At 37.5% G+C, this 21,443-nt stretch overlaps 2 protein-coding genes across 2 annotated transcripts; one reads left to right on the top strand and one right to left on the bottom strand.

Annotated features, from left to right (window-relative positions):
* The first annotated feature begins 1,018 nt into the window (after positions 1-1,018).
* On the top strand, positions 1,019-14,215 carry LOC133856526 (acyl-coenzyme A oxidase 2, peroxisomal). The gene is made up of 7 exons (XM_062291577.1): positions 1,019-1,549; positions 10,125-10,240; positions 10,623-11,503; positions 12,916-13,095; positions 13,191-13,357; positions 13,438-13,561; positions 13,765-14,215. The coding sequence occupies exons 1-7, from the start codon at positions 1,095-1,097 to the stop codon at positions 13,918-13,920; spliced, it is 2,079 nt and encodes a 692-aa protein (XP_062147561.1). The 5' UTR covers positions 1,019-1,094; the 3' UTR covers positions 13,921-14,215.
* Positions 14,216-15,144: 929 nt separating this feature from the next.
* On the bottom strand, positions 15,145-20,841 carry LOC133856525 (protein ALTERED PHOSPHATE STARVATION RESPONSE 1). The gene is made up of 5 exons (XM_062291576.1): positions 18,656-20,841; positions 18,404-18,481; positions 17,720-17,931; positions 16,151-16,374; positions 15,145-15,996 (listed from the first exon to the last, which is right to left on the bottom strand). Exons 1-5 carry the CDS (start codon positions 19,641-19,643, stop codon positions 15,342-15,344), a joined length of 2,157 nt encoding a protein of 718 aa, XP_062147560.1. The 5' UTR covers positions 19,644-20,841; the 3' UTR covers positions 15,145-15,341.
* Between the last annotated feature and the right edge of the window lie 602 nt (positions 20,842-21,443).

Here is a 21,443-nt window from a genome sequence, read left to right as displayed (position 1 = left end):
ATACATATGACAGTTTTTGGAATAAAACTTACCTACCCAAAAAGAGTATTGGGTTAATACCTGATGTTGTGTATTCTATTCTCACACGACCTAGATAAAATGATATAGAGTGTTATAATATTAATTTAAATAATTAAGTTTATTATTTTTTATAAGTTTAAGTTTTTGAGAGAAGTAGCTGATGCTTCGTTTGTTTGGGCGTAAAATATTTTTTGTATTTTTCTATGTTTAGTGCAACCGAAAATAATAATCAGGTCAACGGAAATCATTTTCAATTTAATCATAAAAAACTCTTTAACTTTTAGAAAACAATTTACAGTTTTCAAAACCGTAAATCGTTTTATGGATTTAAACTATTCATTATTACACGCATATTTGTGGGAATCCGTCATCGCCGGACATTAGAATTTGTTGGTAGCCTGAATCTACCGCCTAAGGTCTCTGAATTTTGGTATCCGATTGCTGGATTTCGGCGATGGTTGTCGAAATCCGATGAAAGTGGCCGGAATTCTGCCAGCCAGTGACGAAATTTTGTTATTGATGGTTTTTGGCCGTTGATGATTTTTTTGTAAGAAAAAATGATTTCGTTGAAAATATTTTATGACGGAAAATATTTTACGTCGAAACAAAAGGAGTATGAATTCGAATATTGTATACTTCAGCTAAAATATTTACATGTTAGGATAAAATATTAATTTGAATGATTTAATGTACTATTTTTTTTTTTTTTAAAAAAAAAATTAAACTATAAAAATAAATGGTAATTTAGTTTAGAAAAACTAAACTGATATAAGTAGAAAATAAAATAAAAATAAAAACCAAAGATCGCTTGCTACTAGCTAGTACGTACTACGTAGAACCCAAATTTGGATAGGCTCAGAAAACCTGATCCAAAAAAGAAGCTTCAGTCAACCTTGAAAGGCGCGCCAAAAAAGAAAATAAAAAACTGCCGAGTTCAGACCAATCCAGTACCGCCACGTCATCACTATTCTATATAAAAGAAAACAGAAGGGGAAACCCGTACTCAATCCTCCATTCCCACAATACAAGCAGCCCATTCCTCTGTCTGCCAAGTTCCGTTTCTCTCAACCAAAATGGAAACCACAGATCTAATTCCCAGTCGGACGGACGATAACGAATCTCATCCCACGGCCCGGAGAATCCAACGGCTCTCCTTGCACCTCACCCCAGCGCCACGCCCGCTCGACCGCACCGACGCGCAGCTCCAGGCGCTGACGTGTGCCTCCCGGGCCGCGAAGCTCAATGTGGACACCAAGTCCTTGATAGTTTGCATGAGAGGGAAGCACAGGGATGTCCAGGAAAAGGTGTTCGAGTTCTTCAACGCTCGGCCGGAGCTTCAGACCCCCGTGGAGATCTCTAAGGACGACCACCGCGAGCTCTGCATGAGGCAGCTTCTTGCGCTGGTCAGGGAGGCCGGGATTAGGCCCTTCGGGTACGTGGCTGAGGACCCGGCTAAGTACTTTGCCATCTTGGAGGCCGTGGGAAGCGTGGACATGTCGCTTGGGATCAAGATGGGGGTGCAGTACAGGTGATTGTTGCTCTCTCGTCGTTTTTCATGTGTTTTCTCTTCTGGGTTTTGGATATGTTTATGTCTTTTGAATTTGGTTGGGATTTAGGATATATATATATTTTAAAAGGGTTTGGTGTAAATTGGTTTAGTGAATTATGGTTTGGCAGTGATTTGAATAATATTGTTTGAATTTGGTTGGGATTTAGGTTTATTTTATTTTATTTTATTTAAATGGGTTTGTGTAATTTGGTTTAAGGTTGAGTGAATTATGGTCTGACAGTGATTTGAATATCTAGCATACATAGGTGGAACAACGAGGTTTTAATTGGAATGATATTGTTTGAGCTGATATTGGATAGTAAGGATAGAGAAGCACCAAAATTGGCTTAAAGAGAGTGGATTACAACGAGATATTAATCTTGAATACATATGGTGTGCAAACAAGTTTAAGGGACTGAACAATGCCATAACCAATATGTAAGTCTTATAAAAACTTATTTTCCCTATTTTAACTGCACAAGGAAAACATCATTGGCGGTGATCATCATGAAGGGTACATGAATCTAGCATGCTGTATGTACTGTCCAAGATAAGAATCTATCAACCTTGTTACTTTATGAGGCATTTCTAGTTGGATAAATTGGATGTCCTTAAAAATCAGCAGGCTAATCGATAATTCATGATCAACTTCCTTTCATAGTACTGTCGCCAGGGAATTGTTCAAATTTGACCTGATGACACCCTGTGCATGAAAAAAAGAAGAAAATAGAAGTTTTTTATGGGGTGACTTGAAGCTTGTATGTTAATTTTTAGATCGAGTCTAAAGTGGTTACACTATGTTAAATTTCTGGCTAAAGACCTCACCTTGGTTGCTATAGTGGGTAATACTCTACCTACTGACTTTATCTTTGTAGTGTTTTGCCTTTCTCTTCTTTTTAGCACCATAAAATATTCCTGAATTACTGCTTCTAATTGACATTATCATTGCTATTCCTTGCATTCAATTAATTAATACTTGATGGTCCTATTATTTCTTGTTGTACTTTTTTTTTTTTTTTTTTTCTCTTAATGTATCTGATCCCGTGTCTTTCTTTACCTTTGAGCCATCCCTCTCAAGCATTGCATGTCCGTTTTTAGTTCTGCTCATCCTTTTGATCCCGAGCTTAGATGCATATGTGTGTATACTTTTGCATGCCTCTTTTTTATCCAGTGTGCAAGATATTTACATATCCTTATCTAAGTGATGATGTATTTCTAGCCATCCATTTAACAATTGACCTTCCTTGGTTGTATCAAAGTTCTTTGTGCTAATTATATGGAGATGAAGTGACTGATTCATCGCCATATTTCTTTGTGCTTATTTATCTGAGTTGTATCAAACTCTTGGATCAAAAGTTTAATAGATCTCTTTGGGGGGGGACTGATTCGCATATTGCTAGAGCAAAAGTAGCGTGGGATGAGATTTGTGTTCCTAAAAGGAAGGGTGGTTTGGGTCTATAAAAAATCGAGGATTGGAATAAGGCCTCTATAATGAGGCATATATGGAATCTTTTTGTGAAGGCCGGATCATTATGGGTTGCTTGGACAAATGAATATGTTCTAAAAGGGATGAGTTTTTGGCATGTGAAAATTCCTCAAGCTTGCTCATGGAGCTGGAGAAAATTGTTGAAGTTAAGGGACATGGTCAGGACATTTATTCGGTTCCAGGTTGCAAGTGGGGAACACATTTTTCTGTGGCTTGATCTTTGGCACCCGGATGGAATCCTTGTTGACAAGTATGGGTATAGAGCTATATATGATGCTGGAAGTCAGATTAATGCTATACTTTCTAGTGTCATTTGTGATCAAAACTGGAGATGGCCCCCTGCTAAGTCAGAATCATTGGTTATGATTCAAAGCCAGCTACCTTTGGTTCAGATTGGGACCATGATCAACCCACTTGGAGTATCTCTAAAACAGGTTCATATAACTGTTCTGAGACATGGGAGTATATTAGAGATAAAAAGTTACCTATTGTTTGGTGGAGGCTGATTTGGTTCCCCCTTGCAATTCCACGGCAAGCCTTCATTTTATGGCTGGCTGTTCGAAATAGACTTACAACAGGGAGAGGCTGCTTAGCTGGGGTTATAATGGGAATGTTCCTTGTGTGTTTTGTAGAGGTTGTTTGGAAGGGAGATCCCACTTATTCTTCCAATGTAGTTTTAGTAAACAATTATGGAGGGCTGTGCTAAGTATGTGCCTTATAAATGACCCTCCTACTGATTGGGATGATGTTATTGAAAGATGGGTGAAGAATTGGAAGGGTAAAGATCTGAAGGCAGTGATGGCTAGGCTTTGTTTGAGTGCTTCGGTCTATGCCATTTGGAAGGAAACAAACAACATTAGACATGGTGCTCATCTTCTTTTGGAAGAGAAGATTATTCAAAAGATTATATGAGAAATTAGAGCTTGGGTTGCTTCAAAATGTATTTGCGAGAAGTAGAGAAAAAATTGAATTGTGTAGGAGTTGGGGACTGCCAGATGGAGTCCTTTGTTAGTTGTGGTTTCTGTTTGTCAATAGATACTTGTATTCTTTGAGGTTTAATTGTCGGTTTGTCTTTGTTTAGGTGCCCTGAAGTTTTGTTGTATGATATGGATTGTAGCTGAGTTCTAGAGCCTGTTTGGCAACTTGTTTTGGAAACAGGTTTTCTGTTTCCGAAACAGAAAACGTGTTTAAACCAGTTTCTAATCCGTTTGGTATGTTGTTTTTAAAACAAAAACCATGAAAACAAAAACAAGAAGAAACACGAAAAGAGGAAACAGTTTCAACCTGTTTTCAGAACAGGTTTTTGTTTTTAATCAAAAGAGATCAAAACACGCGGAAGCAAAGTAGAAAACCGTTTTCCTTTTTAAGTGCACAGTAGTCCCGTAGTCTTCAAGATCGGGCGTCCGATTCTTATCAGCTCCACTTCCCTTTTCTTTCTACCCATCACTATTCTCCATCTTCGTCGCACAGCAAGGCCGAGAGAGAGAGAACTAGACCTCGAGAGTGGGTGATGCTGCGACGCATGGTGGAGCAGAGCTGGTGCATTTCAACTATGAGGTTCTAAGGTGAGCTCACGGCTGGGAGAGACCAAAGCTAGGTGAGATTCCGTTTTCTTTCTTCTCTATGATTTTGGTATACCCAATTGATTTATATTTAGTAAAGTTGTTTTGGGGTTTTATTGTGATTTGGCCAATTGGGTTGAGGTGGATTTCGGTTCCTCCTCAAGGTATGGCTGTTGGTTTCCTTTTGAATGGATTTGTTATTGTTATGGGTTCTCTTATTTATGATGAGCTATTTTCGTTAATCTTTTGATTGTTTTTTCTTTGAAATGTTGCAATCCATAGAAACCATGATATTTTTCTTTCTCTTTTTATGGTACGAGATAGTTGATGAATGAATGCAAAATTCGTAATCTACAGTTACAAGTTTTCAACTTTACATCTAGCAATCTTATTGGTGCTATAAGGTGATTTGAGACGTGGGTTTTGTACATTTCATTTGCTGGGCTTCTTTTATTTCTTTGTTCTTGTGTCTTTGTTGCGCCATTGGCAGCAAGCAGGAGCTAGATCTAGTTAAATGGAGAAGCTTTTGGAGAGAGTAGGCATATCCCAAAATTGTGGTGCGTTTGGGAGTGGATACTTGGAAAGGGAAGTCGTTGATGGCAAGTTTGTGTAGATTGGGTCTGGGGTCTTCAGTGTATCATATCTAGAGAAATCTGGAGAAATCGTAATGCTGTTAAACGTGGGAGTTACCCAAAACCGAGGAGCAAATATTGAGCAGTTTTTTTTTTGAAAGATTTGCACTAGAATCTTGGGGAAAGGAAGATTTATGGAGAATATGGTGTTGTGCCGTAATTGGAGCACTAAGGAGGAGATTCTTTATTAATTGTTAGTAGGCCTAAGTTTGGAATTGAGTTTGTAGGCTGGTTTGTTAGTTTTGTCTTTCTATAGTTTCTGCAGATGAGGTTGTAATTGCTTTTTGGTTTTTGATGGTTGGGTCGGGGGGTTTGTTTTGGTTGGGGCCTGTTTGCCTTGTTTTACAGCTTTTAGCTGATTGTGTGTATGTGGTTCAGTTGTTAATGAAAAGAAAACCTTATTCATAAAAAAAAAAAAATAAAAAAAAAAATAAAATGGAATTTTAGTGCAAATATTAGATTGTTTAGGCAATAATTCTGTTAAGAGCTTCTTTTTTTGATAAGTGCTAGAGTTTCTATGAGGGTTTCATCCAATATTATTAGAAGAGAATTGCAGGTCAAATTTGTAGAGGGCTAGAAGGGGATTGTTCTGTCTTCTGATTCACTGGTTTGGTTATCTAGGACAACGATATATGACTACCTAAGAAGGTTATATAAGAGAAATATATACAAATTTGAAAAAGAGAAGAAGAAAGCAGCAACAAGGGAAAAAACATCAACAATTTGGACGACAATGTATGGTTATTAAGCTTAGTAAAATGGTGCTTGGTTTTCATGGATGAATTGGCCTTACAGTTTTCATTGTTCAGTCATTGTCAGTTTTTTCATGTGATGTGGTATTTTTTGTTTTAGATTTTGGGCTCCATCTCATTCTGAGATCAACAGGATGAATTTTGCAGCATCTTTATGCATTTGCTGGCGTCACAGTCCTTATTGACAATGACCTTGGTATCTGTGTGCAAAACCACTATATGGAATTTCAAACTGCTACGGGCATGACTTAGTGACTTACCATCTTTTCTATTGAGCTAAAAGAAAGAGAGAGAATATTTGGACTGTGAACCAAGACCTTATTGGATTGATCTTTCTTGCCTGTTGTGTTTTTCATAGCCAAAAATCTCAAATTTGGTTGTGTTTCATCACATGTATAGACCATGTATATCAGGCTGAAGGTGGTGAATGTATGGTTTGATTTGTTCAAATTGGAATTATCACTTTGATTACCACAATTTTTTATTTATTTATTTATTTTTTAAAAGTGACAAAAAATGAAGAAGCCTAAAAAAAACCAAAAATTGAAAGAAAAAAATGTTGAAATGCCAAACAATTTTTTGCTTTTTTCATAAGTGAAACTGTTTGTCCAAACGCCTTAGATATTGTTTTCTGTTTTCAAAAACTATTTTCAAAAACAGTTTGCCAAATATTTTTTTAACGAGAAAATATCTGAAAACGGTTTTTTGTTTTTGTTCTTGAAAACAATTTTCAAAAACAAAAAGAGAAACTGATTTGCCAAATGAGTTCCTAGTTTTCTGGAATGTTTGTAAACTTTCAGTTTACTTCTATAAAAAAAAATAAAAAAATGTGGTGATGAAGTGAATGTCAAGCCTTAGGGTCTAAACATCTCTGCACATTCTCTAGACTTCCAGTATTCAACTTCCATCTCAAGAAATCTCATCTGCTAGGTTTAGTTTGGGATGCCATACCATCAGACACGGTTATATTGGTAATAGTTTCTATTATATGTGTGTCCTTAATCAATGTCACCATATTTGCTTAATAGTGCATTCCACAAATCTGACTTAGGTTTTGTCTTTGCTTCTTTTATATTGAAGTATACCATTTCTCATAAATTTTAAATTTCTACTTCTCTCCAAATGGAGAGTGAATAATATGACCTTTGTAGTTGATTACTTCTGGTGAGAATTGACAGTGGTTCTATGAAATTTTAGTTTGTTGCCATGATCTCTTCTGTACACGCATTAAATCTGTGATTAATAGGTGGTAGATTGACAATAATAACTTGGTTTTTTTACATCATTTTGGATACTATATATGTGTAGTTAATATTTCTAAGGATCGTCGCCTGGCATTCAATATCTCACTGAACAACATTGCCAAAAAAGCTATGGTTATTTGTTTTAGGCATTTGTAGTATTACATTGAGAAGTCAGGTTGTCCTGTTTCCCCTTTGAATCATTTAATTCCTTTCCCACCCTTTCTTTTTCAGGTTTTTTTGTTTTTGTTTTTGTTTTAGTTATGCTTTAGGGTATTGTTCAAGTTAATGTCATGTTGAAGCTTCTTGCTCCTCTCGATTATGTCTTCTACCTATAGTGATACAACATGTATGTTCATCATCATGTTTGACATGATCCAAGTTTCTATTTCTTCTTCTTTTATTGAAAAATCTTAAGATATTTACTAATACCAATATCATTCGCATGTAAAGAAAATTCTATATTCATATGTGAAAAAAAATAATATTCCTTTTGTGAGTTTGTGATTTTAGGAAATGTTTTTGAGCATTTTTTTGACAAACTTGATATGGTCACTATTATGGCTTTAATTTCTCAAGCACATAACGGATAGAGTAAGGGTAGTTTGAGGAACCCAACACCTCCCAAATCAACTCTAGAGCTGAATAATATTAATCTTTGCTTAATTATATTAAAGAACTTATGATGTCTTTAAATGGACACTTACAATCCAAAGTATAAGTAAATGACTAACTAGAATAAACCACTTATAATGTTATCAATAATGATAACATATTATCTATAATATTTAAATCCTAATCTAATCATAATTCTAATGTTATCAATAAAGATAACTTATAATCTCTAAGTTATTATAGTTTTAAACTCCTAATGAAATTATACATTCTTATTCTAAATTAAGAGAGTCTTATTACTACAGGACTTCTTCTGCCATAGGATGTAGACTTGTAACACTAATTTCCCCTTAAAATGGACCTTGTCTTCGAGGTCCTAAAATTATTTCTCTGATAGCTGATAAATAAGCGATATATATATATATATATATATATATATATATATATTTTTTTTTTTTTTTGCTTTATATATATATATTTTTTTGCTTGCTGAACCAATCAAAGAAGGAAAACTTCTTTTGCTTTCTTCTGTTGAACCACAAAACACGAATCCTTGACTGAGACTCAAACATGGGTACCAGCTGGGAGGTAACTGATGCGGCGACATGTTTGAGGTAATTGATGTGGCGACACGTTTGTGTTCTATCCGGTGATGTTTGGACCTGTGGCTGGGGTGGTCGGTGCAAGGTGGTGGTTGTTGGATAGAACTGCAACTGCGACTAGGAGTGTTATGGCGATATTGGTGGCGCGGTTTGAGGAGACGGCGGCATGGGATGGAGTGGCTGTGCTCGTTGGGGGTTTTTGTCTTTGCACAGTGGTGGGGCTATGGTTTCTTTTGTTGGTTGCTTTTCTTTTGGATTTTCTGATGGTGACAATAGTGAGATTAATTTCTCACGGTGATGTGCTGCAAGGTCGTCTCTCCATTGCTTGAAAAGCTGATCGGACCATCGTTGAAACTCTGTAAAAAATTCTTGGGAGACTCTGACAGACATGGTTGGCTTGGTTCGTTGTTACAACGCGGCTCTGATACCAAGTTGTTATGGGCTTAATTTCTCAAGCACATAACGAATAGAATAAGGGTAGTTCGAGAAACCCTAACACCTCCCAAATCAACTCTAGAGCTGAATAAGATTAATCTTTGTTTAATTTTTTTAAATAACTTAGTGTCTTTAAATAGACACTTACAATGCAAAGTATAAGTAAAAGACTAACTAGAATAAACCACTTCTAATGTTATCAATAATGATAACATATTATCTATAACCCTCTTGATGCCTTTCTTGTATACTTCATGTGTATTTTAATGATATTTCTCATACTTATAAAAAAAAATTATCTATAACATTTAAATCCTCATCTAATTCTAATTCTAATGTTATCAATAAAGATAAATTATTATCTCTAAGTTATTCTAGTCTAAACTCCTAATGAAATTATACATTCTTATTATAAATTATGGGAGTCTTGCTATTACAAGACTTATTCTGCCATAGGATGTAGACCTGTAATAGTCTATGAATATTGAAATAATCTCTTTTAAGGATTTAATATTCAAGTCTAATTTTTCAAATTTGACCCATGTCTTTTGTAAATTATCATTGCACAACTTAAAAATGAAGATTGATATTGAGGCATGTTCCTTATCTGCTAAATTAGAAAGATCAGCATTAGAAATTTTACCTTCTGCAAATGCCCTTCTGTTGTGTTCATTGATTCTCATTTTGGACCATGCCCTACTCTTTAAGCTTCATATGGTTAAATCCTACTCTCTCTCTCTCTCTCTCTCTCTCTCTCTCTCTCTCTCTCTCTCTCTCTCTCTCTCCTCCCAGTAATTTCATTTGGTAGCAACATTTTGCCTGCACCAATGCAATTGAAACCTGGTGCTTTTTGTGTATGATAATTTGCCAAACTCCGGAATGCAAATCTTTTATAAAAATTTACCTATCAAAAAAAAAAATCTTTTATAAAAATTTTGGGTGTATAAGTCTTGTTCAAAACATTGGACTTTCTTGACTCATATGTGGTGTAGAGATTCAGACGATGTAATAATTTGCAATGTACATTAACAAAATTCTTCACAGGACCTTTTCGTTTCCAGTTATATTGTTTCTCTAAAATAAAATTTCTATGATGATTTCTCTCTCTCTCTCTCTCTCTCTCTCTCTCTCTCTCTCCCCCTTTGTGGCAACATTTCCAATATTTTGCTACATTATCTTCATAATATATGTATTACATTAGGTGTTGACTTTTTATACTTCTGTTGCAGTCTTTGGGGAGGTGCTGTGCTCAATTTAGGAACTAAGAAACACAAGGATAAGTACTATGATGGTATTGACAATTTGGAATATCCGGGTTGTTTTGCTATGACAGAACTTCATCATGGTAAGCTTTTCTGATTGTCTTTGATTTGTTTGTTCCCTGCTTTTGTGTTTTGGCTGCTACTAAGAAGAAAAGTCTTGCTATTGTGTCCTTGACATCTTCCTGCTGTAGTTGTGTACATAACATCTTTATGCAATGTAATCTAAGATTACCCTTCATTTTCACTTGATCGATATCAGAAAATGTATTCACTGTACATTTGTTCTCACCATTAACCTTTTTGTTATCTCCCACCCCCTTCCCCCCTCTCCCGGCAAATGGTTCTTATTGGATTCTTTTATTCATGTGTTTCATTATGTTTCTATTCTCATAAGTAATTCCTAGGTCTCTACTCTTCATCATTATGCACATTTAAACTAAACTGTCTATTTTTTGTACTTACAAGGTTCAAATGTTCAAGGCATTCAAACGGTTGCTACATTTGATCCAATTACAGACGAATTTATAATTGACACACCCAATGATGGGGCCATCAAATGGTGGATTGGTAATGCTGCAGTTCATGGCAAGTTTGCCAGTGTCTTTGCTAAGCTGATGTTGCCAACTCATGACACAAAAGGAGTTTCTGACATGGGAGTTCATGCCTTCATTGTTCCAATAAGGGATTTTAAGACCCATGAAACACTTCCAGGGATTGAAATTCATGATTGTGGCCATAAAATAGGCCTGAATGGAGTGGATAATGGAGCGTTGAGATTCCGTTCAGTAAGAATTCCTCGAGATAATCTTCTTAATCGTTTTGGAGATGTCTCCCGCGATGGGAAATATACAAGTAGCCTCCCATCCATAAATAAAAGATTTGCTGCAACGCTAGGGGAACTTGTAGGTGGGAGGGTGGGCCTTGCATATTCTTCAGTTAGTGTCCTCAAGGTAGCTGCTACAATTGCCATCCGATATTCATTATTGCGCCAGCAGTTTGGGCCTCCCAAGCAACCTGAAGTCAGTATTCTTGATTACCAGTCTCAACAGCATAAGCTCATGCCAATGCTGGCTTCGACTTATGCATTCCACTTTGCCACTCTGCATTTGGTGGAGAAATATTCAGAGATGAAGAAGTCTCATGATGAACAATTAGTTGGAGACGTCCATGCACTTTCGGCAGGCCTCAAGGCTTATGTGACATCTTATACAGCAAAGTCACTGAGCACCTGCAGGGAATCTTGTGGAGGTCATGGATATGCTGCTGTGAACCGATTTGGTATCTTAAGGAATGATCATGACATTTTTCAGACATTTGAAGGTGACAACACAGTGCTGCTACAACAGGTTGCAAACAATCCCATTCTATTAAACACTTTGCTTAAGACTGTTAAACATCAATTGTCTCAAAAGCTTAAATTGGTAGGAAAAGTGAACTTAATAAATCTAATTAATATTCTTACACTATCTCTCATGCGTGGGTTCAAACTCTCTCTTAATCGTAATGTCTAACATAAAGAATGTTTTTTTTGAAATAAGAAATAAATTACAGAATCAAGATTCGAACTCAAGACCATTGTTCTGATTCGATATTAAAATATAAAAATAGTATTGGAAAAAATGCGGAAGAATAATTTGGAGAAGAGAAAGAAAAGAGAGGGTGCAGATTTGAAGTTGTTTAGCCTTAGAGGTCTTCATCCATCGTGATAATACCCAATACCAATAGGGCCAATAGGACTACATCTCTATTGAGTGACTTGATGATATTATATTATAATAGATCCTATTTATAGAGAACATAAGATAGGTGAGGTGTGCTAGATAATGCAATACCTAATAAGGAAAATATTTGTTTATTACATTAGTATTTTGGTATGAGACAAATATAGCAAGAGATCATGTGGATTTTAACTAAGACTTTGATGCTGTACGTCCTTAGTTTGTTTCATCTTATAAAGCAAGAGCGTCTAAATTGATGGTGCTATTTTCAAGAGGGGAAGGGGTAGGAGTGGCTACACGTTGTTTTTTTTTTTTTTTGTTTTTTTAAACTAGAATAGCTTTTGCCCTTCCCAATAGACCCACCCTGCCTTGCACTGCTCCAAAGTGTGGTCAGGTGACTACACAGCAGTGCAAAAAAATTAATTCTTATGCCACTCAAGTAGCTGACTTATAATGTATATGGCTCACAATAAAGTTGTGGCTACCTGGCCCCAGATTATGTTTGACAATCCTTTGTGAACTCAATTTTACCATGTTTATTTTTCAACAAACCTGCCTGTAATGTCAATTCAAAGTGAGTTGCTTGATTGTTGCTCCTTTGCCATTCGGAGGCAATAAAGCCTTTGTGCTTCTAATGGATGAAATTATGGACATATAGGAAACTGCTGTATGAACAGATTTTATATGTGGAACAGGTTTTGTGAAGTTTGAAATAAATGGCATTAGGGTGGTCATTCCATTTTTTTTTTCCTTTTCTCGTGTAAGTATCATATAATGTTGAAATGAAAGGTGAAGTAGATGAGCACATCATACAGTTAACGTATTCCAGGACAGACATCCTCCTTTTTATGGCATTGCTCATAACCATTCCTCATTTTCAGATTAGATTTTGGTATGGGCGTCATTTTGGGCATGGTTTCTCTGGATGCTAACATACATCATTATTTGGTATTGGGCGGTATGCATAGTCTGCATTATGGTAAACCTTGATCCTCCCATGCATAGAAACTAAATTCTTGAACTGTACACTTGTGATGCAGGTAGCAGGTGATCTCTTGAAGCAATACAAGGAGAAGTTCCGTGGTGGAACACTTGCAGTTACATGGAACTACTTAAGAGAATCCATGAATACTTATCTGTCTCAGCCAAATCCAGTAACCGCTAGGTGGGAAAGTGAAGATCATTTGCGAGATCCCAAGTTCCAGTTGGATGCCTTCAGAGTGAGTTTTATCTTCGTTCTGTGATTTACAAATTGGGAATTGTTGTATGCAATAGAATCCCTACATTTGTGGTTTATATAATTTTCTTATCGCAGTACCGAACATCTCGGTTGCTTCAAAGTGTTGCTGTGAGACTAAACAAGCACTCTAAAACTCTTGGTAGCTTTGGTGCTTGGAATAGATGCTTGAATCACCTTTTGACACTTGCCGAGTCCCATATTGAATCTGTCATCCTTGAAAAGTTGATTGAAAATGTAAAGAGGTACCTTCTAATCTGAGCCTCAAATATTCTTTAATTTTTTGCTTCAAGGTTATTGAGTTTTAATCAGGAGTGATTGGCAGCTGCCCCGATGCGAGTTCTCGAGCTGCTCTGAAACTTGTCTGTGATCTTTATGCCTTGGATCGAATCTGGAATGACATAGGAACCTACCGTAATGTTGACTATGTGGCACCAAACAAGGCTAAGGTATTCAAACATATAGACTAATAACTGAATGCTTGAGATATATTTTGCAAATACTATTGTAGTATGAGAAGATTTTGACCTGCTTAATTAGAAAAAGGAGCAATTGTAACATCTTATATAGAGCATTTGTATCATATGTACGCTTTTGTTATATTGTTTGCATTTTTAATTAATAATTGACCAATGGATTTCTATTTTTGCAGGCAATCCACAAGCTCACAGAATACTTGAGTTTCCAAGTGAGGAACATTGCAGGGGAACTTGTAGACTCATTTGATCTTCCTGATTATGTTACACGGGCCCCTATTGCCATGCAGTCAGAAGCTTACTCACAGTACACGCAGTATGTGGGATTCTAATACCTAAATAAAGCAAATACCAGCATAACATACAAATGAAAGAGTTGCTAATACTGAAGAAGTAGAAAAGGGGATGAAGAGGATTTATTAGTGTTTTTATTCCCTTATATATGGTTCCTGATAAGAAAGCAAGTTGCATAGGTCAAGGGCGATTGTGGCCTTCAAACCCAGGTTGGCATTTCATGGGTTTGGAAAGAATAATATGTTGAAAGTTGAAAACAATACATTATACACGATTGTGTGAACGTTTATCAATTACCAAATTTATTCAAAATGCAAATATCGCTTGGTCTTCCTGTTTTCTTGTATTGACAATGCAAATATCATCAGTGTTTGTGTTTAGTGTCGATGCTTGATCCAGGAAAAATCGACTTTCCTTTTCCTTTTCCTTTTCCCTCATCCCCAGATTAAAATAATGCACTCTCATGATTAAGTTCTCTAGATTTTGAGACTCCCAAGGGGTTGGCTCAAGCAGTAAGAGCTTTGGTTTTGATGGCATTTTCATCTAAGTATAAAGTTCGAATTCTCTTAGGTGCAAATAATTTCTTGAAGCCAACCTGCCAGCGAAGTTGGACTATTATCCGATCCGTGTGGAAAGGGTGTTTCGCGGATACTTCAAATTTCCTGAGAAAGAGTGAAAGAAAACCCACCACCATTCTCCTTGCTTGCACGTCCGCTGGAAATTTGTGTCTTTCGTAGATCTCTCAAGCAATCTTATGTGGTATATGTTCCTCGGGCTCCCCACAACCCCCTTCAACACATTACACATGCCTGGCAATCCTGGTCTCTGCACAGAATTTGTTTCATCGGAAACTTGAAAAAGTTAAATGTTCTTATGTAATTCTCCAATTGCATAATTTACAGGCTCATTTGTCAGAAAAGCTTATTCGCTGAGGAGGTGAATCAGAGAAAAGAAACTGAGGAAGCTCTATTAAAAGAAACGGAAGAACATCAAAAGGAAAAAAACCATCTAAACCAAGTCATGGAAGCACTCCCTATTGCTTTAGATAAACAATCATCACTTGAGAGCTAAATTGCAGAATCTGACGAGATGGTAAAGGGCTAGGAACTGAGGATTGATTGCCTCTGCTATGAAACTGCTGTAAACGTACAAAAAAGAACGAAATAAGTTTCAGGCAGATCGAAGCAAAATCCGGCTCATGAACTGGCAACAAATTTGATTCTCTCAAATCAGCTTGTAAGACTGGTTCGTAAACCCCAGTGTGACGAAGATAGCTCTGAACCCTGTAAATCTGGGTTTTCACCTTAAACCTCCCAAAAATTAACCACAGTAATAATATTCTCACAATACTCCCACATATTGTTTCTCAGTAGCACTTTGCAACACTATGAAATTTACAGGTATCTATTCCAACCACACCACAAACTGTGGTGCTTATATTAGATAATTACATACAACTTTATGTACTTGTTGGCCTGCCTTTCAAATATGCAATTCGGGCTGCTTCACTATTCTGTCTAACATCTTCGTACATTTTCAACGAAGCCTCAGAAAACCTGTTCAGCCGGTCAAGAACCTTTGTCAAACTTGTTTGTATGCAGCACAAATTTGAAGAAGAATCATCATCCTTCTCATTATCTTTGCTCTCTGGTTCTCCAATTTCTGCATCATCAGATTTCTGTTTATTCTGCAGTTGTTCCGCTTGTCGCTCCATCAACTGGCACACATCCAATAAAAATGCTTTGATTGCATTACTAAGCTCATCGGATGGCAAAGTTTTAAGCCCAGCTGACCAATCACGACAGAGAACAAATACAGGTGGGGCCAGTACTCGACGAGGGGAGAACGGCCTTCTGCTCTTGGAGCGTTCTCGTGGTTGTAGGATACAGTGTTGCAGCCAACCATTAAGAGCCTCCACGTATGATGTGAGACTGTTGATCCAATTAGCAAAACTTAAGCCAAAACATTCAATCTCATTCTGGAGTTGAGACATTATCTGTGTGCGGGTATCTCCTTGGGGAGTTCCCGCCGATGACCTTGAATGGTATGCCAATGAGATGGTGATGTACTGCGCGTGATGACATTCAAGCATGGCTTTCCACATCCTGGTCAATCTACACAGGCTCAAAGGTAAACACTTAGTCCAGATTCGGATCTAAAGGGTTCAAAAACATCAACAATGCCAAGCAGGCATGCGAATAAAGCTTCAATATCCAAAGTATTGGAAATAATGGAAGATAGAAAAAAAAAAAAAAAAACGGTCCTTACCCCTGGATTAATTCTACAAGTTGTGGTTGCAACTCTTCATCCCTAATTTTCTCAATTCGTTTAGATATTGATTCAACTGAATGAATTGCCACCCTTAATTGTGAATGAAGATCCTTCACAACTGTCCGGGTTTTGTCAATCACTGGAATGCTACAATCATTTGCAAATTGGCGACGAAGCTGGTTGCACTTCCGATCGTATGCCTTCTTGATAGATTCACTGGCCTACCAAGAATCAAAAGGTGAACAAATCAGGGGGAGCAAGAAGTTGCATCAATTTACATGGTCTAACTTTAAAGACACTCATTGATACTGATAGAGACAAATAAATTAGCAAGATACAAATCTAGCTGCTGAGTTAGGACGCAGATAGTTTCTTAAGCATCCTTTAAACTCCTGATAATACTCTGCAAGTAGACTCTCCTAGATCTGTCAAACACTCAAATGGGCAAGAAAGTGCTGATCAATTGGTTCTAGAGGTGTGGATTTTCCCATCAGAAGATCAACAAATCCTCACAATCCTAGAACTTGACACCAAAAGGTAGATAATTTCATAGGTACAGAAAAAATTTGAACATAGACAGTCAAAATTCTTATTCTGTTCCTTTTTTTTAGTCCCCCCATATTTCCTCCAGGATGCCAAAACGCTCCTCCCTGCACCAGCCACACCATCCACCCATCCCCGCGCACCTTCCTTTGTTGGCACTACCACCCTGTGCCGGCTCCACCACCCACTCCCTGGCCCGAGGCGCCAAAAGCTTCCCTTGCCCCACCTCCCTTCTTCTTTCACAACCCCCCAACTCCCCCTGAGACTCTGCTCACACATTGCCACCCCCACCTAGCAGCCTAGAACAACACTTCCATGCTGTGCAATTCCCCTCCCTTCGCAACCTCCAACTGGCTATGAGTTTTTCTGTGTTTTATTTCTTGAGAAATAGGTGATTCAAAGTGCATGAAAATCAAGTTGATGGCTGATGATCGCGTGTAAATGATTTTAAAAATGTTTTTGATATCATTTTTTTGGTTCCACCAAACATAGAAACATATTGCGTACGTGGACCTCTATGCCTTGAGAAATCTTCGTCACAAACAAGTAAATGTAATTCTTTTTGTCTAAATGGAAAAGGCAGAACCATGAATCATAAAAGAATAATCATCCCTCAATGAAATACTATTCCATAAAGGATCTTTTGAATTTAACAGATTTTCAAACTAGCATTTATAGCACATGAAAATATAATCTATTAGAAGTTAACAGGCTATAATACATTATACATTAGAGTTGCTCATATGTGTTTCAAGATAGTAAATAAGACAAAATCCAAGATACTACATTGTAGTCAAAATCCAAAATCCACACAAAAGCAATTAAATTTGAGAGGATTGGGGAGATGCTATAGTTGATAGACTGCCATGAACATAATTAAGATCAAAAGTATATTTATGTCCTGAGTCATGAAACTGCGACAAGTTTATTATAAAGGAGTGCTCCATAGCATGCAACATTAGATCCCAGACATCAAGAAGATGTTTCAAATTTTAAATGAATAAAGTAGCTTCAAACAAGTACCTTTACTTCATCATAAAGTTTTCTCTCCCATGCATAAAGTCTTTCGAGGGTTGAGGAATGACTCCCTGCTATCATGCAGAACTCTTCAGCAAAATCACTTCCGCTGTCATCATCTTCTTTTGATGCTGCGGCAAGAGGATTCCTAGATGACGATGACCTTGAAGATGTTGTCCGCTTCCATGTAATAACCTTTGTTGCATTTTGTGAAGGTTCTAGAAATACATGGAAAGCCAATATTTAAGGGAAGAAAAAGCAGGAAATGTTGCATTAAATTGGAACATGACAAAATTTGTACTTCATTAAGCCTGAGAGTGGGAACAAACCTTCACTCAGATTACTGTACAATGCGCAGATGATACCCTTATTAATTGAAATTAAGTAATCCCAGAAACAAAAAAACATAACTGTCTATTGAAACATATTAAACAGTCTCTCAACTGTTTTTTGTCCCATAGATACTTCTTGCCATTTCCTTTGAAGATGGTCAGTATACACCCAATCTTTTCTACGGTTCACCACAACCAAAAATTGGTTACCCAACAATGGACTTACCTTAAATGCTTTATGGATAGTCACTGAAACTATTGAGGATGTAAATATCCATGGCTAAACCCTAAAAGTACTGTTGAACTGTTAAGCAATTAGTGACTAATCATTGGTGCAAGATAAACAGCAAGAACATACCATGAGTAACAAGAGCAGTCTTCCAATGGCAGCAAACTAGCTGGAAAGCCCCCAAAAGATCCAAAATAGACGAGTTCCCTGCAAGAAACAAGTTATTACTGAAAGCTGGCACAAGAAAATCCAGTAACTATAAAAACTTTAAGCCAGCAAAAGTATAAAGGGAATTTAGCATTACAGGATAAATCCATAATAGAACCCTATTCAGCACTTTGATTGGTAATACAAAATTCTCTTATCAACAAAAATGACTACCTTCGGCATCAGAATATCCAACCCTGATTTTGTTTGCCTCGAGCATCCTGGAGACCTCTTTACCGGATTCAGAAGCTCGGAAGAAACGATGCTCTATATCCTTTATGCTCGAAAGAATATCTTTAGCTCTGTGGGTAATGAACTCTGAAGGATCCTCTCTTTCAGCAGATAAATCTTTCTCCACCAAGGCTTTCTCCCTCTTTGAACTGGATTGTTCAAGAGCAACTTTACCCGTCAAAGTCTCAGCTAACTCATTACCATTACATTCCAACTCTAGCCGCCTCACTTTACCATCAATCGTTTCGTGAGAACCTTCAACTCCTCGTGAGGCATTTGAATGCGCACGACGCTCTACTAATTGACTGTAGCTATTATTTCGAGTTGCTATATTACCGGGGGTTTCGCCAGCCTTTTGCTCTGATTGGGGCCTCCATCCACTCGTATCATCTAAATTCATATCCAAATCATCGTGCCCCACAAACCTAAAGCTCTCACTGTCATCAATGGGGTCAAAGAAATCCCAAGAACCTGACTCAAGAGGAGGTGGTGGTGGTGGCGGCATTGGAAATGCCATTGATTCCCCATCCACATAACTATTACCAACACTCGGGTTGAACGTAACAGTCACAGCAGCAGTACCCCCTGATCTCATATATCTCAAAGTCCCCACGGACCCCACAGGCGGCGAAAGGGGGCTCTCGTTGTGCAACGGCGAGTCAGAAACGTCGACAACATTTGACGGAGACGGAGACGGGTATGATGAATGCGAAGGGGTCTTATCCGAGATCGATAGAGATGACTCTATCAAGACCTCGGCCACAGCGTACCGCCGAAGAGCAATGCCGATGTTTCTAAGGGATTGGATGTAAGATACATGAGCAGCTGCTAGAGCGTACCTTGAATCAATGGCCTGCTTGATGAATCTCCTCCGTTCTCTACAGAGACGGAGAGCTTCATTTTTCTCAGTTTTGGAGTTCGTACATCCCATTTTTCACCAAAATTTTGGGGACCCAGGTCACAAAACTAGATTCATTTTCGCAGAATCCAAACACAATCCCACAAAATAACCGAAGACCCACATCAATAATACAACCAAAAGCCTAAAAAAATCAAGTTTTCAGTGCATATCTGACAGCCTAGTCCATGAAATAGAACCCATTCCCAGAGCTTTCAAAGTGAACCTCTCAACAATACTGAAATCCTACTTTGAACAGACGCTAGTACTAAACTATGAACTTGGACGCGGATATGTTTTCACGAAACAAATCCCAATTTGCAAAGCCTCCAAATAGAAAATCTCAAACTCTGAAAAACCACCTCCACAAGACTTTCATAATAAAAGAAAAAAAAAAAGGAAATAGAAGAAAATGCAAAAGTAGAGAAACCTTATTTTCTAAAAACCCTAACCTTGTGGTCTTTAACAGAGGAAAACAGAGCAACTTTTCCCAAGTCCCAAAATGCAAATGGCTTCTGCATGAAGCGAGAAATCCAATAGGCCAACAAGCTTGGTTCAGAGGAAAGGGAGTAAAGGAACAAGACCCAGATGGTCAAATGAGAGGAAACGGTAGGACTTTCTTTCACACTCTACTGGGAGCCAAAAACAGAGGACTAGTTGTTTTCATGAAAGACAGAGAGAAGCAGGGCAAACAAGAGAAGTCGTTGGGGGAAATGGTCATAAAATCGAAGCCATTAACGGAACCTGAAAAGACTGAAAGCCATTAGATGGAAAACCTGTGAGCGTCTCAGACTCCTTTTCGTGTGTCTGAGACCAAGATTTTCCAGAGATGGTAATGATGATGAAAGTATCTATTACCAAAGAAAAGCAAAACGTAGAAAAAGCATATAGAGAGAGAGAGAGGAATCTGCTACAGCTAGTATAAGCTACAGCTAATGCTACAGAGAAGGACCCTCGAGATGTGTGTCTACATATGAACCATTTATGCATTGCAGTCCATTGTAACAAGAAAGTAATTTTAATTGGAAAAAGGCAAAAACAGAGGAATGCCTGATTTTTATTTTTATTTTTCCCTGGAAAACCAATTATCAAACAACACACCCAATCTTTTTTCTGGGTGGTGGGTTACAGGACAGAGATGGGAGATGGGAAATGGGAAATGGGAAATGGGAGATGGGAGAGCATGAAAAACCAAAGAGAAAAGAGAGAAACTTTCCTTTGTACAGAGCACAGAGAGTGAGACTGTCAGAAGCAATACAACCTCTTTTTATTGGAAAATGTGTGTTTGGATGACAGGTTTGCCCTTAGGTTTTCCCGAGGGACTCTCAAACGGCTCCTTAAAATCCGGTTTTTAGGGTTATTGGATTCTCCTTTTTCTTTCTGCACAAAAAAAAAAAAAAACAAGTAGAAAAATATTTATGAGATGCCTTTTATCTTCTGATAAAACTATGGGGGCCTTGTAGTGGTTACTTTTTCCAGGACTCTATACAATTTGGGGTAATGGGACAGCGGGAGTGGGAGGCCACATTTTGATTTTTTTATTTTTTGATCAAGATGGTCATGACTCATGGGCCTACTGACTCACTGAATATTCTTTTTCCTTTCTTTCATTTATTTTTAAGTTTTGATGATCCACTGATTGAATATTCTAGTATAATGCATGTAATCTTTTGGGAAGGAAGACATAAAATACTGAAAAGTGGGTATTCAATCTCAGTTTGTTGTGGATATGAACATATAAAGGAGAGAGATCCTGATTATTTTAGCAGACAAGCCGAGAGAATAAAAGGTTTTCAGCTGTTCGTTGGATTGAGGTATTTTATAATTTCTTGG

Source organism: Alnus glutinosa, chromosome 14 (assembly GCF_958979055.1).
Source record: "Alnus glutinosa chromosome 14, dhAlnGlut1.1, whole genome shotgun sequence".
NCBI lineage: Eukaryota > Viridiplantae > Streptophyta > Magnoliopsida > Fagales > Betulaceae > Alnus > Alnus glutinosa.
Note: the sequence above shows the minus strand (reverse complement) of the source record. Positions and strands in the feature narration are given on the sequence as shown.

Bases quoted from the DNA above. Each gene is read 5' to 3' on its own strand.
- LOC133856526 (XM_062291577.1), top strand. From the start codon at position 1,095: ATGGAAACCACAGATCTAATTCCCAGTCGGACGGACGATAACGAATCT. The intron at 1,550-10,124 runs GTGATTGTTGCT...CTTCTGTTGCAG, and splicing joins AAGATGGGGGTGCAGTACAG to TCTTTGGGGAGGTGCTGTGC. The intron at 11,504-12,915 runs GTTGCAAACAAT...CTTGTGATGCAG, and splicing joins ACACAGTGCTGCTACAACAG to GTAGCAGGTGATCTCTTGAA.
- LOC133856525 (XM_062291576.1), bottom strand. From the start codon at position 19,643: ATGGGATGTACGAACTCCAAAACTGAGAAAAATGAAGCTCTCCGTCTC. The intron at 17,932-18,403 runs GTATGTTCTTGC...ATGTATTTCTAG, and splicing joins GACTGCTCTTGTTACTCATG to AACCTTCACAAAATGCAACA. The intron at 15,997-16,150 runs GTAAGGACCGTT...GAGCCTGTGTAG, and splicing joins CTTGTAGAATTAATCCAGGG to ATTGACCAGGATGTGGAAAG.